The 19,458-nt window shown below is 40.8% G+C and overlaps 1 protein-coding gene across 1 annotated transcript in view; it reads right to left on the reverse strand.

Annotated features, from left to right (window-relative positions):
* Positions 1-8,767, reverse strand: part of MAST4 (microtubule associated serine/threonine kinase family member 4) — a 279,151-nt gene extending 270,384 nt beyond the window's left edge. The window contains exon 1 of the mRNA XM_062513746.1: positions 8,546-8,767. Within this exon, the coding sequence (XP_062369730.1) occupies positions 8,546-8,767 (222 nt within the window). The remainder of the gene's footprint in view (positions 1-8,545) is intronic.
* Positions 8,768-19,458: the final 10,691 nt, after the last annotated feature.

Raw genomic sequence — 19,458 nt, forward strand, 5'->3', positions numbered from 1 at the left:
GTGTTAACACCAGCAGTATTTGAACAAACGGGAAGGGAGAAGAAAGCACTGATAGCAAGTTACAACTCACCCAGAAACTTTACATTAGCCCAGCTACTCATCAAAGCTATGAAGACTCAGTTGATCTTAAGGATTTCCCTGCGACCTTTTGTAAACAATCTATTCTGCTAGCTAGCCCAGAACAAAACACACTAGGTAAAATTCACTCTGCCCTTCCCTGCCTTGTACTAGGCAGAAAACCAGAAACACAGTGTGAAAGTCATCCAAGGCTTTTTTGTTATATGGCCTGAATAACAGCTTTACAATGAAAGCACCCACTGAGCATAGCTACAGCATTATTACATTCTAGCAAAAGTTTCCTGAAGTAACAATGAAAATCAAATTAGCAGTTTAGTGCAGCACTTCATCTGCTTCATTCACCCAGAGCTCTCTTCCTTCAGGATTGCAAGGCTATTAAAAACAATGGAATCATTAATAGTCCAAGTGCAATTAATTATACAGTCCCACTAGCATGGCAGCATGGCCTCACAACAGAAGTCTGTTACTTGGTACAGAAGCATGTATAAACCCTAGAAATTAAAAATTCATTAATATTAAATTATTGTATTATATTAAATTATTATATCATTATTAAAAATATATATTGAGATATACACAGATGTTTAAATAAAACTCTGCAAAATGTATCTAATACAGAAGCTTCTCTGTCAGGCAACAGTGAATCTCTCTTGGCTATAGAAGTTCCCATCCTATAATCAATTATTTTCACACACACTTAGTAATTTTGGAACCGGTTTTCATAGCTTCTTTCATGGTTGGGTTTTTTTGCTTCTCCTGAAGGTCATTTCAAGAGCTGTTTGATCAGAAAGGCAAAAAAAAAAAATTCTCATTTTCTAGTTTAAGACTATACATGTTACCCGTTAAGAAAAAAGTCTTGCATTCATCCCTGGTTCCCACCTGAAATTTAAGTTACTCAGTAAAGAAACCTGTGGCAAGGGCAGCCAGGCTGTTTATACTGCTGAAAACTTAAGCTTTAACCCTGGAGGTACTTGTAGCTCACTTCTGAACAGCACAATTTCATCAGCTTAGTTACACTTGTACAGGAGGGGAAGGCATTCATCCCAGTGCTTCTTGGCTGGAGCCAGATAGTCTTTCAGACAGCAAGTATGATGAGGGCATCCCTTTCTAGTATGAAAGTGTAAGTAAGAGACCTTACTTAGCTCAGTAAACCAAAAGCTAAGATAGATTCCTGGCTTGATTTCAAAGCACAGATCATTTGCTACCACACCTCCATGCTTCTCACCTTTTCAGCTACCTTGTCCTCAATTTTTTGCTTCCACTCTATCATGAAAAAGGAGCTACCAGTATTTTAAGACTTTAAGCACCAGTCTCCCACAAGTCATATAGCTTAAAACCCAATACCACCCAACAATTATAAAGTTTCAAAAATAATTTTAAAAACCACAGCTGCAAGAGAAGAACTGGAAAAACACCTGACAAATCTGAAGGGTGAAGCAACAAATCATAAAACTTGGCAGTAGGACCTTGTGTGTTTTAGACTGCAGAGTATTTCAAGCCCACATTGCTGTTTTTAAAGGAGCTTAGCAGTGGCACAGTACCGCTGGTGATACTGTAACATTGAGAAGCTCCCAATATAAGTTAGAACACTACTATGCACACCAAAAAACAACAACCAAAAAAAAACCAAACTAGAAACAAAACAAAAATTTTCTTCCTCCCTTCCTCTTTCCCTGTTTAAGAAGCTGTCAAGACAGGTACTTCTCTTCAGACAAAGCCTGAGCAGGTCAGTTCCCAGCCCAGCAGGAGAACAGGCAGACCCTGCATTACTGAATTTCTTAATAATAGGCATTTGCTTTGTCATAATGGATGTAAGAGAAAACCTCCAGTCTGGTGTCAGAGCAATTTTACTGAAGGAAGATTCAATAGAAAACTTCAGGGACTAAGTTCTCATTACTAATCTTCACAGTCTTTGTGGCCCTTATTCCTAAGTTCCCCAATTCTGCATTTCTGATATTTGCTCTAAAGGAAGGGTAAATCTGTCATGCCTTGTACAGAAAAGCATTGCTAGTTAAGGTTTGCCAACTCTAGGTAGTAACAAGAAGAGCAGGATCAGAAACCAAGTATTCAATATGTATTAATGCTTCAGTACTGCAACCTTTGAGCACAGCTCTGCTCTGGGAATGGGGGACAGAGTGCCTAATTCGTAGCAAAGCCAAGAGGCAAGCTACCTCATTGCACGAATTGTTGCAGAAAAACGGCTACCTAGCTGCTCAGCTCCCCAGCTCAAGGATCTCCTCGTTTATACAGTGCTTGGCCATGCTTTTATTTTATGCCTCAAGACTTCAGACTCTCTTGTTCCCTTCTACAAGCTCAACTTTACACAAGCTGTTACTGCTAGCAAAGCAGCCCCATCATACAGAGCTTCCTCAGAGTACCGAGTAACACATCTTGTTATGTCTACCAACATGGAGTTCAAAGCAGCTTACATCTATCCAACACCCTGTCAAAGGCAGCGGACCACACTGGACTCAGGCCGGATTCCTTCTACAGAGCTGCAGCTTTTCAAAAAAGATGTTTCTTTACATTTGGTTTCACAGTTGGACATACAGACACTAAGGGATACTGAAGATTAGTCTCAAGACTGTGTTCACCAGTGTGAAAAATCTGAAGGATGATCCCAGCCATTCTTGCAAACCGTTTAGATCTCGAAGACTGTTAATTATCAGTTCCTCACCCAGCTCTTTCCAGAAGAATTTTATAGTTCTGGTGCAAAAAACCATATATGCAACTCAATGTATGATTCTGCTTCTTCACTTCTCACTTATTCCAAGTGAGAAGCAAGATAGATGCTCTGGTTATAGACTTATTTATATCCACCAAATCCTTGAAAAGAAATTCCAGAGAGCTGCAAACATTACTACTGTACAGATATTGCCAAATATCAAGCAGCAGCACATGGCTCTTTTAGATTGAGCCCTCAACCATGTGTCTCTCCATGTCCCGGGGATTTCTGAGACAATAAGGGTACATAGCAGTATGCACCTTTAAAGGCCTATCGTGCACAGGAAAAGTTTAAAGTATTAGAAAAACATACATTTTTTTCATACTAAAAGCAAACCAGTGAAGTCTTTTACCTGACTCATGAGACAGCCCTACTCACTTAAATTGTCAAATATTTCACTTCATAGGTAACTTAACACAAACATATCTAAAAACCAAAAGCAACGCTGTTAGTCTGGCTGACATGACACAGAAACAGCTTTGCAGCTGCTCTAGACTAGATGAGTGTTTTATTTAACCTTACCACAATCATTTTAACCCTGAGAAGAATACATTTCTTGATGGTATTACTATTCTTTAGCATGAACTAGAGATCACACTCTAGCAATTAGGCTATTCATCTTCAGCCAGTTTTATCATTCAGGTGTGCTACCACAGGGAAGAATCTATTACTGTTAGAGACAAGAAAGCCTGAAACACCTAGAGGAAAAATCTATGGTATGTTGTACACAACCTGTGAATGTCCCATGGTTACTTCTGCAGCAGGATCAGAAGGAAGGGAAAGAGTAACAAAAACACTACTTCTAGCTAGGTCACAGTGACATTTTACCAGAACTACCACCACCTCGGTTACACATAGATGCATGTGTAAACATTGCCATCACTTCACACACTGCTTATTCTATCCCAGAGTATCTTGATTTCCACCCCTCTACCAAACGGCACCACAATTTTGTTGGGGTGAAGATCTGGCACACAATCTGTAATGCTGAAGGGACTGTACCTTCCCAGTGGGTATATGTTAAAGGGTGAATGTGCAAAGGAGTAGTCTCTAGAGCAATACATTCCTTATCACACTCCTCACCCCGTTATGAATACTCCAATGACAAAATCTTAGCTCCCTAGTAATTAATTCTCACCATAAAGTCATTGTGAAGCTGCAACAGATTGCAACATGAAGAGCAAGAAGGCAGATTTCAGGAGAAGAGTCAGCCACCACATGAAAAGGTTTTGTATCTACTTTGTGCAGTGAGATATCTTTTTTAACATACAATACACAATATTACAATAACGCAGTAACTAGATAGTGGGAGAAAACATACAACAATCAACTTCAAAGTTCAGTGGACACTTTTCATGAGAAATCTTACCATGTTGCTCATCATCTCGATTCTTATAAACTTGAGTAATCACTTTAGTGCCAAACACTGAATTTACAGAGCAAGACCTGGAATTATTTGAGAATAAAATACCATACTTCTCTCCCCTCCCCATTTTTTGTGGGTGGTTTTAGGTTTTAATGGAGATTTTTAAAGCATCTAGAGTAATGAAGAGAACTCACTATGGTAATTCAGAAGACACTAGCACGTTCAGAAGCTTCTGAATCCATTTCAGACAGATGTGTTACATGGCAAAGTATGGTTCTGAAAGAATTCTGATCCTTCCTGGCTTTTGGCAAGCAATTGGTAAGTTTTGGCAAGTTACTGTGACAAGGTTTATAGAAAGGTGATGGAAAAGACAGACAACTCCAAGACACACAATTTAACCTTCAGATCCTTGAGAATACTGGTGTAACCAAAGAATCCATAGCTTGCCTTCATTTTCCTTTTAAGAAACAAGGTTAAACCAAGTGAGCTTTCACCTCCCCTATAAAACACTAAGATCCAAAAGCCACCACCAAAAAAAGGATATCCTATGCTGAACTAAAAGACTGTAAAACATTTTGAATGACAGAAACTAGTGCAGCCAATGACACTTGGCACCATTCACCTCAATAAATTTCATAAATCGTGTTTCCTGTTCAGAGTCATATTTTTGCCAAAAGGAAAACCAGTGTACAGAAGACAAAAACACAGCAGAAAGGAAAATGGGGGAAATAGTGGGTTTTTTTGCATTTATCCCTTTTCCACAATGCCAGTCCAGTACTGTCTACTCACAGAGAGCAGAAGCAGACAGATTACAACAAAAAAACATACTGTTGTGCAGCCTCAAGTCCTCTCTTGATAGTCTGGAAAACATTTTCCAGCAAAGAGAGTTCTGAAGAGAATATGGAAAAAAATAAAAAAACTAAAGAACTGCACAGCATTAGAAATGCAGTGACCCATCATCTCCTTGAGTGCCCTTCACCATGCAATCCCATCCTATCTGCCGTCAGCAGTTAGCCACTCACCTCAGAAGAGCACAGGCAAATAATCTGCTTGAATTCATTTGTGTTTATGTGCTTGCTATCCACAGCACTTCAATGCACGTATGTTCCAAAAGCAAAGCACTTCTAAGATGTTGGTATTAAATCCTTATTTAATTCTCATGTGTGCAAAATCTCAATATAAGACATCAAGAACACTTCAGAAACTGATGACTGTAATCCTGTAAACAATTATTTGTTCTTGCTTACATGAAATGAGAGATTGCTTTTCCTCAGGTATTTTGCAGCCTTTTTGTTAAGATAAAGTTTATGCAACTGAAGCACGAAGTAATGACAACGGGGAAGAAAAAAAAAAGTGATGTACCATCTCTTCCCACCCCTTCCTTCCCTGTTTTCCTCCAGGACTTAACTCTTTCAGACATTATACTACTCAGAAAAAGAATTATCATGCTTTCAGTTCTACAGTCTGAGCACAAAAGAAGCTGACCTACTCTAGATAGCAGCATTAAGCTTCCTTCACTGAGGTAGTGAGATGAACCACTTTTTTTTGGTAGAGTAGAAATGTTCATATCATTCTTCAGGAAAATACATAAAACTCATAGCGGATCACAAACTGCAAATTAGCTGTCTGGGCTATATAAAAAAACAACACTACTTGAGAGACCTCTGAAATAATCTCTGTGCTCTAGCAGATCTGGGAAGGTGTAAATCCTGAGTATGACACCATGTTTTTTGACATCATACTTCAAGACAGATGCAACCAGCTGGAATGAGTACGCAGGACAGCAATGAGAACGATCACATGTCTGGAAACACATTCTGCAGGGGAAGATGAAAGACACTGGGGCTGTTTAGTCTAAAGAAATTCAGGAGGAGACAAGGTTCAAGTTGTCAAGGATGTCTTACACAAGGTCACAGAAGTAGTTCTACTGAAATACCACAAGAAATGGGAAAACCTACATGTTTTCTAGCTATCCATTCATTTAGTTTGGAAACATTTTATATGTCATGACTTAGAAGAATTTATCAACAGCTAAAGTAGAAATCGAGGTAGCAGGAAAATCTGTTCCACTGCTGTCTGAAGGATACTGAACAGCTGTGACAACAGATTCAATTCTGCTACGCTGGCAACAGGAACAAGGACAGGACAAGAGCAGAAATGAAACCTGCAAGCACAGGATCAAACAGTGGGGATCCATGTCACTAAAATAACTCAGTAACAGAAAATCACAGAGAACATCAACATTTTCATTATTTGACAGTAATGAAATAGGATGTCAATGTGAAAACAGCAACTTCAAGCACTTCTCTCTATAGGATACTTCCAGCAGGTGGCACATAAAGAAAGCCTGAAATCATCTGTATGTACATCTTGGACCTCAGCCTTGCTTTTTTCCACAGTCCTTAGGGATTTCCATATGAATAGATGCTCTCTCAGTCTGAAATTAACCTCTGCACTCTAATGCACTGTGGTGTCCTTGCACAAAAAAAAGGTTATTATACAGGTGATTTGCCAGCTGGTTCTGCAGGTAGGCAGAAATTCAGCTACTAACATTGACTATACCAAAATGGAAGGATAGGCAAAATCAAACTACAAAAAACAGGCCAAAAAAAAAAAATCTGGTTTCAGGTAATAAAGGAATCTAGCAGAGGGGAATAAAGGGGACAGAATAAGGCTGCATATTCTAAGCAAACTCTCCCACAACACTAACCTGAGTTTATGCTGCTATCTTCTAGCACTACTAAATGAAGGTGAGATACCAGATTGCTCTTACAGAATTTCAAAATTCCATTATTGCAACGTTGAGTCATTTTTTGGCTTACCTTCTCTATACTCTCAACTCAAAAGATGCCTGTAATCTATCTCCAAAGGACACACACAGAAATAACAAGCCTTTACCAGAAATTCACTGGTCTGCCAGCAGCTCTGAGTTCAGCTAACTGAACAGACAGACTTTGTATATTTCTACATTATTATGCAGACTTACAAACTGAGCACTAAACCATCTAGACACCACATAATTGTGGTAAGCATAGCCTCAAGCCCACACATACCATTCCTGTCGAGAAGCAGGATATCTTGATCACCTAGCAGTGTGCTCCATGCTAACAGCAGCTACGGAGCTCCTACACAGTGAAAAAAAGCATATTCACGTCTAGACATATTTTTTAAAAAATGTGGGTATATCCACATTCATTCTACTCCTATCATAAATGCATTTAACTGCAAATACATTCCACTCTTTGGGGGCTCATGCAGTTGAAAGAAGCAAGGAACCTGGTCTAGAGTTTGAGTATTTAAGAAAAAAGGAGAGGGATACAGAAAGGTATATTTAGTTCCAATTCATCATGCTGTTCCACAGTTGTATCAATTTAACAGGATACATGGGGAAAAGAGAAGAACAGGAGCTACATAAACAGCCATTACTGACAACCACAGCTTAACTAGTTGAAAACAACTTCAACCAGCTTAACAGATATTCCTCTAGAAATGCAAGGTTTCTTAAAAAAATCTTTGCACATCCAGCCGCATAAAGGCACAGAATAAAGAAACATTACCTAAGAGCAAATTAAAAAGTTGACCACAACAAAAGACCGCAAGTAAGGCACACAAGAGATGATGCACTGAAGCAAAGTAAAGCAGCAGTCAGACAGAACAATGCACTTGGTTGGGGTCATGGCTTGAAATAGATTTAAGGAGTGTGACTCATGCAACAATATATAAAATAATTTTGAAATTATTTATTATTATTATTGTGTCTCAAGACCCAAAAAGGTCGTTTTACTGTAACACTGTGGGGAGATTGTTCCGTCTTAAGAGTGCCGTTAGAAGGTATTGTAGCTAGATCAGGACAGGAAAGGGAATAAAACGCGTATCCGCGCATCACGTTATGGATCTATCACCCACAGAGCTCCTCCATGATCCACAGCCTGTCATAAGCTCCCACCAGAGGATTATCATAGTGTGGGGGCTTGCCCATCACTTCCTCCCGGCATTAAAGAGTTTACTTCGGAGCAACGCTTTCCAAAGACGACACGCTCGGGTAAAGGAAGAGGAAAAAAGAAGAAAGAAAAAAACCAAGAGTAGCCAAAACAACATATACACAAGCTTTCCTAAAACAGAAAATCCCCTTTCCGTACAAAAACCCCCAACTCTCAATTATCGGCAGCCAGAGGGCCAGAGCCGGCATAGTCCTAGAACATGAAGGTCCCGGGTTTAGCCGGGGAGGCTGACGCCAAGGTGGGCACGAAGCCGCTCCCCGCCGCGGGGTCACCCCCGCCTCGCACCCCGGGGGTCCCGGCGCTGCGCGGGATTCCCGGCGCGGCCCCGGAGCAGAGGGGCGGAGAAGCAGCAGCCGCCGCCCCGGCCCCGCGCACCTCTTCATCCCGCTCCTCCAGCGAGGCGTCGTCCTCTGCCCGCCCGCCGGGAACTGCCGGCTCCGGAGAAGCCATCGCCCCGCCGGGCGCCGTCGCCGCCCCGCCGCCGGGCTCTCCTTCCTCGGAGAGAGTTTCCGAGCCGGAGGAAGAGCCGGAGCAAGAGGAGCCGACGTGGCCGGAGCCCCGCGCCCGCTCCGAAGCCGCCGAAACTTTCTCCGCCATGGCCGAGGGCTCAGAGCCGCGCCGCCCGCATGCCCCGCCGCCGGCAGCCGCGCTCGCCCGCCCCGCAGAGCGCTGCGCGGATCGGCAGGGCGCTCCCGGGCCGGGCCGGGCCGGGCCAGGCACCGCGCTCCGGGCGGCGGGCGGGGCGGGGCGGGGCGGGCGGAGCCAGTGGCGCGGGGGGCGGGCCCGGAGCGGCGGAGCGCGGCGGGAGGCGGCAGGTAGCGGCAAGCGGGGCTGGGTCTGCGTCTGCCCGGAGAGCGGAGGAGGGGGGAGACAGGGGAGAAGCGCGGCGTCCCGAGGCCGGCGGAGCCCTGACGGCCCAGTCCCGCCGCCCGCAGCCCGGTGCCGAGACGGCAGCGTGGTCTGCCAGAGCCGGAGATGTGCCGGGATCGACTCGGCGTGGGCACACCGAACCACGCTCCGCTCCGCTCCCGGGCGATGTCACGGGTTTAAGTCAAAGCAGCTATTTTACATTATATAAGGGTTTTCTGCTCCCCTCAACTTCCCCTGTAACGGAGCTACCAGCATTTTACGGTAGCAGTTTTACCGTCTTCGTTACCATTTTGCAGAAGGTTACACACTCCTAGTAACAAGCAAACCTTGAAGCAAACGAAAGTCCCTTTGAGTGTTTGACTTTGAAACGTCTGACGTTGGGATTTCTGACCAAGCTTTCAGTCATTGAAACAAAAGCAGATGACAAAAGTTAGGCACCTGAAAGCTTTTGCAAATTTTCCTGGACAACTCCATCTTTAGGACCTAAATGGCTTTTAAACCCAGTTATCCGGTCAATTCTTAAAATACTGTTTACATATTATTTCGAAAAAAAATTCCTGTTTTATTTCTCCTTTCCTGAGAACAGAGGTCCTCATCTAATGTGCTAATACTATATATAAGTATATAATAATATATACACCAGGGTCTTACTTGCTTATGCCTGGACCCCAGATTAATCCAATTATGAAATCAAAACAGACTAAGAGCTTTTGTAATGAAGTCCCACAACATCACTACAGAATAACTATCTTCTCTATTTCACAGGAAGAGAAATGTGAACACAGACCAGTTATTGATGTGCTCTAATTAACACAGTACATAGTTGATGAAAATAGGAACCAGAATGTAAGTCTCCACTTTCTCAGATTTCTAATTTGATTGTTTACCAGTACACCCAGATGGTAAATAAATTTTAAAAATACATTATTACTACTACTACTACTACTACTATATGGCTCATCAGATTACTAGTGGAAGGAAAAACAATGATAAAAAATTCTCCAAATCTCAGTCTTTCTCTGTTTAGAGCAAGCTTTTGAGGCTGGATATTGGATTGTAACAGTGCTGATAGCTCTTTGTGGTTTCTTACCAGTATTTAGATCAGACGTTTAAAAGTTAATTTATTGTGGAAGAGGATTATAAGAGTCACTAGGGACAGAATTTGACCCAGAAATTTGCCTATACCAACATTTAATGATAAGGAAATATGAGATACACACATACACACAGGCAAAAACTGATTTTGGCTCAATGAATTGCACACATATACTACTCCAAACCTAATTCTAATAATTTTAAGTAACCAGTGAAAAGAGTTTTTCCTTGCAACTCCACGTTTTGCACATAAATTGTTATATCTCCAAAGTATCTCTCTCTAAGTCTCTGGACTTAGTCATAATTCTAGAGTCCTTGATTTTAAAGCTAAACCTTCTTCTGTCAGAATCTGCCTCTGGTTTAGTGTAATTCTCATAGCAGAACAACTTGTTTAATTTCTTACCTAGTCTTCACAATGTATAAGAAAATTGCCAGGGGGAAAAAAGCAACACTGCAGGTCTCTGTCATTTCTTTCTCTTGCTGCCAGAGATGAGACTGGAAAAAAACTCAGCTTAGCCAAAGCACTTCTACACTTCAGTTATTATCAGCTGCCAGAACAGCCCCTGTAATCTGGGGGCAGCAAGGAATACATTAGAACAGTCACTGAACTGCTCTAATTTATGCCATAAATTGAAATCTAAGAAGGCACTCAAAATTTATTGTATCACCCCAGAGTTGCAGAAGACAAGTGACAGTATTGTTCTGCTCTGGCCTCTAGACTATGTCAGATCACGTGCTCTGCTAACATTATCTTACAGGAACAGAAGAGGGATGCTATGTTGCCTATAGTAGCTAAAAAGGAGCTAAAAGCAAAGATAGAAGCTTACATCATTTTCCATCCTGGGAAATGCGCTGTTGCTTGCACTTTCCCATCGCAAATCAGTGAGGTACTTTGTAGCAATACTCTATCTGGCATGACTTGAGAAGCTCATTTTGAAAACATTTGTTGAGAAGAAGTCCATATTTATTAAGCTTTGAGCACCCCTGTCATGCATTGGATTAATTTGGTGGAGAGTATGGAGGGAAGGGTGTAGAGTGGCCTGATGTCAGCTATTACAGGTAGCTGACTCTGTTTTGGATACATTCACCCATTTACACACTTTTTTCCACCACTGCATTTTCAAGCAGCTGTTCCCTCGTCTGCTCAACATTTCCTTTCTGTCCTCCCTCCAGTACACACAGCAGTCACCCACTCTGTGCAGTTACAGCCATTCAAGATGTGCACTATTCACTGCTCTCATGTCAACTAACTGAAAACAAAATACAGGAAAAGAAATAAAATGTATCTCAAAACTCCCTGATTATATACCTGTTTGTTAGTGCTTGGGAAATTCCTACACTTGGTGTGATCCTGAAGGACTGAGAGAATGACAGGCTAACAGATTTATTGACAGGTTTGGCACAAGATATCAAGGTATGCAGGAAACACTGGAGAAAGTCATGAAGAGGTATAGAAACAAACTTGTCATCAAATAATAGCTTTACCTGAGAGAGCACAAAAAGACAAATACGAAGATAATGATTGGCTTTGTAATTGGCCCTTCAAGCAAAAGATCAGAATCTTTACCAAGAAATGATAGTGGGCAATCAAAGGAGCAGCTATGTTGTAAAAGTGACAGGCAAAAGATCTAAACTTTGCAGCAGTGTATTGAATAAAACAGAGAAGTCAGAGAGAAAGACTGTGAAGCTCATAAAAAAATTTTAAAAGGTGAGACAATGGTTTCAACGGGGCAAACATCTGTCCCATATTACAGCTTTAATGAGTCAAATACAAAAAAGTAGAGCTTTATAATAGCTACTGCATCAGTTCCATTACATCTGTTGTCTTTAAATCATTGCCTTTTTGAGCTAGGAAATGTTCTATCAAATTCTTTTTTATGCTGCTTAGAATATTCTTCTTCCTCTTAGATTCTGAATATTTAGGCAAAAAGTCTACCTCTGGCAAGAAACAGTTTTCAAAATACACTGACAGTGGGGTTAGCACCTGAGAAAATCCCTAGGCAAAGCTGACTGATCTGGTAAATGCAAAGCTCTCCAAATAAGACAGTTACACTACCAGCAACAACAGTGCTGTGCTTCCCTTTCTGCATAGTAAATGTGCATTAAACCTGACCTGGAATAACCACTTCTTTGGATGAACAAGTCTCCATGCTTACTCAGTTCTTGCCCTCCCCATTGAGACTGCCAACAGCACTACCAATTAGTGCCAATCCTGATGCAGATTGTAATATGAATAGGCCTTTCAATATTTAATTCTAGACTTTTGCACTGGTGGTACATAAATGTTTAATTAGTTCCTTCCTTCCTTTCTGCCATTTTTTCACTGAAAAAGAAGCAAAACTGTCTACCTGAAGTACTAGCAGAAAATGGGCAAACAGGTACTTGTGTGCTCCTCCCAGCTCTAGCAGTAAACTCTGGAATCAGAGTTCTTTTACTTGGGAATCCTGATTTATTGAGAATGCATGTTATAGGGTCATAAAGATGCCACTCAGTTTTTGTGATGTGTTTTATCACTACATACTCACTCTCAAGCAATATCCAAGATCAGGAATTCAAAAGCTTTCATTTTGTGGGGTTCAGCTGGTGTTAGTGGCAGGAATACTCACCAATGCAAACAGCAATTGTAGGCTGGAAGAGAATAAAAACATGCACAAGGCTAACTCTCATCTCTGGACTGGGGCAGGTACCACCAAACATACAGCATAGTTTGGAGGTCCTTTCTTTTTATCTCTGAAAATCTCCTTAGAGCTTAGAATACTTCTGAGTAAACAGAATCCACTTTGTACCTCCCTAAGAGAATCAATACTGGCACTATTTCTTACCACTAAAAAAGCCTTTTTCACAACGAATGTGAGGCATTATTTACTTTCCCTAGCACTTGCAGAGCATGAAACAAGGGCATTTAAACATGCTGATTAGATTCAGATCATCTCAAAAGGCATTAACAAGCTAGTCATGTTACACTGTAAATCCTAGCAACAATAGTCATATGCATGAACAGAAATATTGCCTTCAGATCTGTGGAACATGTAATAAAACTGAGAAAAAAATAAAACATGTCACCTTTTAATTGAATATGTTACTAGATGTAAAATGTCTTTGCTAGGGAAGCAAGCACAACTAGTTAGGTGTCCACCTGCTGCAGGTGCCTTTATCAAGACCAAGTGGTGTCACCCTTTTGACAGCTAGAAATTATGCGATCTGATCTAAACAGTGTAATCACTAAAAACATTTTCCCCACATTACTGGCACTTGAGGACCTACATGAGCACTGCATGAATCGCTGTCACAAGACCTGCAGAAAATCACGCTCAGACAAAACCACTGGCAGATGCTTACACTCTGACATTCACATTCCTGATACCTTCAGAGTTAAAAAAAAATAAAAATTATATCACAGAGTATTGGGAGGCTGTACAGGAATGATGCAGGAAAACAATGCAGCTATCCTCTTGTCAGGTCTCCCTCAAGGCGTTGCTTTGGGGTTATAACACTATGACCGAACATCAGAAGCCCACCCTCAGTTTCAGGCAGATTCAGGGAGGTTGTGAGTCCATGTGCTGGAAGGGATAAGTAGAAGTTAAACTGTTATAATCTGACTTCAGATACAGAAGTGTACTGCCAGCAAGTTGTGTGGAGTTTCTGCTCCAGTCAGCTGGCAGAGGCGCTCAGTTTTTTGATGGATAACCCTTGAGCAAGGAGCCTTCCATAATTTCTCCCTCACCTTTACAACATCTGTATATCAGGGATACATAATGACATGCCAGCAGCAAGGAAGAGGAGTAAGAACATGACACAACCCTGTTACCAGCTGGCATAAACAGGAAGATTATTCATTCTAAGACCTCTTTCCCCAAATTCTGCTTTATTCAAGGTCAATGCTATGACTCATAAAATTATTGGAACACTGTAGCTTCTCATATTTTAACAAAGATTATCACTCTTGCTTCATAGTGCTGTAACTAGAGAAGTAGAAAGATGCTAATTTCCCACTTTATCATAGCAGCATCCTAGTGCCCAGTCATGTGTGCTATGAAAACCAGTCTTATGAAGATCAGATAGACAGGAAGAGATGGTCTAGATTCGAGATGGGAATTGGAGATAACTAAAACTCCAGCTGTACATACAGGAGGGAGAAGAGAGGAGCTCTGAGACTTGCACTGTGATTATGTTGCCAGCCTCATGGTCGGAGAAGCATACATGGGTGTGGACTGCTAAATATAATCTAAACCATGGCTGCATCCTGCTGGTGTATTCTGATCTTTATTTTTAATTATGATATTTTTAACTCCAGACAATGTTTTGATCTTCAGTTCAATAGGTGTAAACCTAATTCACACCTGCATCTTCAGAAATCATGTATTTTCCAAACTCCACAGGGTATTGGACTTCCCTGCATAAGTCTAGATGCCCTCAAGTCTACACAGCATCCCTTCCATAATTGTTAGGGCTGTGGTTTACAGTGTTATTATGGACTGCAAAGTTCGTGGAAAGAAATCCTTCTTAGCAAGTGTTATCAAGAACCTCTTTGAAAAACATGAAAATGGAAAATGAATATGAGATCCAGTGATTGTCCTGAATTGTCAAACTCTCCAAAGCTCCATGGAAACAGCTGAGGTAAAAGCAGGTTTAAGTCAGCCCACGAGGTTTCTCCAAACTCTGCCTGCCCTCATCCCAGGCCTCACAGCTCCTAAATAGAGCAGGCACAGTGTTTGAGGAAAAGCTGTGATTTTCTCTAAGAAATAAGCTATTGTGTGGGAACACTAAAAATGGTGCCACAGTACTTAAATGGTATTGTTTGTGCAGACATTCTTATTCAGAGAATAGAGCAAAAACTAAGTCCTCATTGTACATGTAAATAGGATTAATATTCAGAGTTTTGCTCTATTCTGATCTCTCTCCCATTACACTAGAATCAATTCCCAAACTCAAAATAACATGACTTCTAAGCTAGGTAGACATCACATGCTTAACAAGATGGGATACAATTTTTAGCATAAATACCTAGTTTACTGTAAAATATTCAAAGCCAAATTTTACTTGCTGTCTTCCAGAATTAGAAATAAAAGGGCTGTGGGGTTCCTTTTCAAATATTGCTTTGCTTTTTTTTTTTTTTAACTCGCAAGATTTTAGTAGTAAAAATGACCTATTTTGCAGCCTACCTCCTATTTTTTAAGTAAAACATTATGACAGGGATTTATCCTTTATTCTCTTATTTGTATTTTTTCATTATCTCTGTCCCACCATATATCAAAATTGAGTTCTGTGTTTCTCTGTGGAGTCTGAAGAGGGAGGAAATTCATTGTTTTAACAATCACCTTCATTGTGATGTAAGATTTACATGAGTGGAAGGCCTGCTAAAGGTGACTGAATTTTCTGTTTACTTTGTCTCTACTAGAAGCTTGTTCCTGTCAAGAGAGATGTGTAGCCTTCAGATATTACATACTTTTGCCTAGGCTTTATGTATGGCACAGATATTACATACTTTTGCCTAGGCTTTATGTATGGCATAAGATAAGGCACAATACAAACTCAGTAGATTCTACATCAAAATTTGGCCTTTATTTCATATCTAGCTTGGTGAGCTAATTATATAAACAGTACCATTCTATGTCCATTGGTATACTTTGCTAAAATATTTCCTCAACCTTAGGTTTGTCAATTTTTATTCTATGTTATATTTGTTTGATTGGCAATTTCATCTCAGGACAGCTAGGTCTAAAAATAAGTATTTTACAGTAGTGTTTTGGGAGCTGAAGTTGACAAATCCATATTCTTGGATTCATTTACTGCAAAAATTTAAGTGCTATTGATGCCAATAACTGCTGGTTTAAAATAAAAACTCCACTGATAGGGATGTAGGAAACTCTCAACTTATCTAAAGCTTGCATGTTTAACATTCAACCCCTTTTTATGTTCCAGATTAGAAATAGTGATCAACATTTTAAAAAGTGCCTGAAGTCAGATTCCTAAATATGTACAAAGGATCCTTAAAAGCCACTTAAAAAATTGAAATGAGGTTAATTTTATGTAGGAAGCTAATTTGAAGTAGCTAGCTGTGAAAATAATATACATTGTTCCTCAGCTGGCCTTGGCTTCTTCTCCAAGGGATTCTTCTAGATTCTGTAAACCCACACAGACTACCATATGTATTAAGGAAAGTTTTCTCTCAGGCAAAAATCAGTAAGACCTTCAAAATGTGGGGAAAAAAATGATGATGATAATGATGATGATAATAATAAAAATATATTTTGTAAATTATAAGGACTATTAAAGTAAGCTCAGATTGTTATGTATTAATGCCTGTTGATTTAATAACTCAGAAGTTTTGGTGTCAACAACAGATCAAATTTGCACCTTCTCAATGTTATTCTCTGTGTTCAAAGCAGCTGTCTATAAGTATTTGTGTTTGTGCTTAAAATAATCTTTGCTTATGTGACATTTCATCTTTCTAACCTGTATATGGTAATAATGTAATAAACTTGAAGTGCTTAAGCAAACTTGTCTTCTTTTACTACGTGTAGAAAGATTATGCTTCTCCAGTGACAATTTTCTCCTTTGTAACTAGTACATGTAATAGCAGAAAGATTGATTCACAGACCTCAGGGACATAATAAAAGTATGCAGACCAAAAAAATCTAGTCATATACATAAACAGAAAAGTTCCCTGTCCAAATCACTGTTCCTGGCCTAACCTTTGCCTACACAAACATTTACGAAATGAATCAAAATTAGGGATAGGTATCCTGATCCACTTTTAGTAGTGGTGTTATCCAATAGTTTTATTATCACAAGATTCTGGGCTGCTTATAACTTTGTAAAATCTGCACTCATTCAGACTGAATTTTTCTATAATTAGAATCTAGCTAAGGTTGCGACCAGCCATGTGTGTGGTGTTTTTGTTGTAATTGGTAGGCTATTTTATTTTGGGGGTGGGCAGATTTGCATTTATTGAATTTTCAACCAAAACAAGTCATCCATTTCAAAAAAATTCATCAAAGGAAATGTGCTGTCTAATCACACTTAAAATTCTCACAGTGACTCAATAATACTAAGCCCCTGTGTTTTTATGCTTCAGAATAAGAGACAATGATTGGTTGGAGGAACACCTTCCTGTCAGGAATGTGATTTTACCATCCTTATAAGAATTGTTCTGGTTTACAATACAAGATATATATTCTATTACCATCTGAGAAGGGTGATCATCCTTATCTCTGTAGGAAGTATCTTCTGTTAATGGGCCATTGAGTCCTACTGTATAACTGATAAGATTACATCATCCCATTGGGAGATGCTCCAGCCAGGAGGACGAGCCAAGCCTTTCCTACCTAGATAAAAACTGATGTTTAGAACACCAAAGGCAGCCTTTTTCCACTGGATTCCAGAGGAAGAACCAGGCTTTTTCCACATCATCGCTGGAGCCTTTGGAGGAAAACTGCACCAACACCCTGACTGACAGGGTATCAGGTTGTATTCTGACTCTGTCAGAAATTTTTGGTTTTTTATTATTATTGTATGTATTTTGTTTTTCCTTTTTCTCTTCCCTATTAAAAATTGTATTACTGACTTGAAGTCTCACTGGTTTTGCTTTTCAAACCAGTACAGAATGCAGCCTAATTTCATCACAGATCTACTTTAGTTTATAGAGTAAAAATATTTCTGTCTATAACAAAAATAATTATTCACAGTTCATCTGGAATTCAAGCCTGATATTCAACCATGTATAAAAGAAACAAAAAAGCATGAGAAAGGCTTTTAAAGACACTGGTAAAAATTTTAAATGCTGAAAATTGTTGTGGGCTGTCTTTCCTGTGGTTTGATTGCCTTTGCTACTGAAAACATGTAGCATAGGCCATGAGGATTCAAACTGGAGGGAAGTCAAAGAAGTGGGATTGCAGAAAGAATGGAAATTATAAACATCAGAGGCTGGAAGAAGAGCTGAGGATGGTTTGAAGCAAGGATGTAGAAAGGTAACATGTGCAATGAGTGTGTGCAGAAAGTGTTAGACAGAGAAGAGTAGGATCTCAGCGGGGAGAGAACAAAAATGCTACAAGTCATAGGAAATAGGGATGTTGTGACCCTTTGGCCATAACCTGCTCAGACACCTTCAGGTGACTGCAAAATCTCAAGTCTCTGTTCATGCTTTTATCAGACAACTGGGGTGAAACCTTAGAACTGGGTTGAGACCCAACAGTCATTAGGGCCAAATCCTTTATGTAAGGAGTGGTGCATCTCTTCCCTAGTGTTGGGTCATTCACATTAGAAGGTTCTTGTTTGTAGCATGTTGGCCCAGGGTGGCTGCCAGCCTCACCACCAGCCCCTGGCCACTCCCTATCTACAGCAGAACGTGGGCGAAAATTGCAGGAACATTGGTGAGGAAGCTCGTGGATGTAGATACAAGCAGGGAGATGCTTTGCCAATTGCTGTCACAGGCAAAATAGAACCCAGCTCTGGGTAATATAACCATTTATTGCCAATTAATATTTTAAATTCCTGATTCAGGAATGGGGAAAAAAAGAGGGAAGAAGCAAGTGCTGGAACACCTTGCCCCCTCCCCTGGTCTTGGTCTCCATCTGCCCTTTCTCACTCTTTCTCTCCCCCTGCACTCCTGCCCAGATGGTGTTCTCTGTCCTTTTGTCCATACTTGCTTCTTGAGGTACTGCCGCATGGCTGACTTGGACAGCAGCATCTTGGCATCTGTCCTTTGAGAAGCCAGCAGCAAACTGTGAACGGCCTGGAACAGGCACACTGGGCTGTAAATAGTTGGAACTGCCACATGGGGCAATGCGTGTGGCAGCCCACAGCCACTAGACTGACAACTACATGAATCCAAGAAAGGGCAGGCTGGGGTCTACAGAGTTTGTTGTGGGCCCTTGAGAAGGGAGACAGCGGGGATTGGGGGTGGTAGGCTGGATTCAGCGGGGTAGAACAATGTAGCTGTGCAGGAAAACACCCAACTTCAGCAGTAACCAGGCTGAAGTTTCCCTGGCAGCCTCAATGTGCCCTTGGTTTCAGGTGATGCTCAAGGATGTGGTGAATATCCTGCCCTGACTAGCCTAAGAAGGAAAGAGGGGATGGTGCAGGTGCCTCTTTAATTTGTGGAAGAAGCTGGAAGAGGTGCTGTGAAACACAGTGCTGGAGGGCAGGAAACAGTAGGGGCTGAGCCAGCCCACAGCTGTGGTGGTACGGGGGGAGCAGGACAGTATCCCCTTGCAGCAGCCAGAATAGAAACACATTCTGCTTTGTGTTCCTTTACTGCTTTGTGTTCCTTTACTGCTTTGTGTTGCTCAATAAAAACCTTCACTTTGCTTTATCACTCTGCT

This window comes from Cinclus cinclus, chromosome Z (assembly GCF_963662255.1).
Source record: "Cinclus cinclus chromosome Z, bCinCin1.1, whole genome shotgun sequence".
Lineage (NCBI taxonomy): Eukaryota > Metazoa > Chordata > Aves > Passeriformes > Cinclidae > Cinclus > Cinclus cinclus.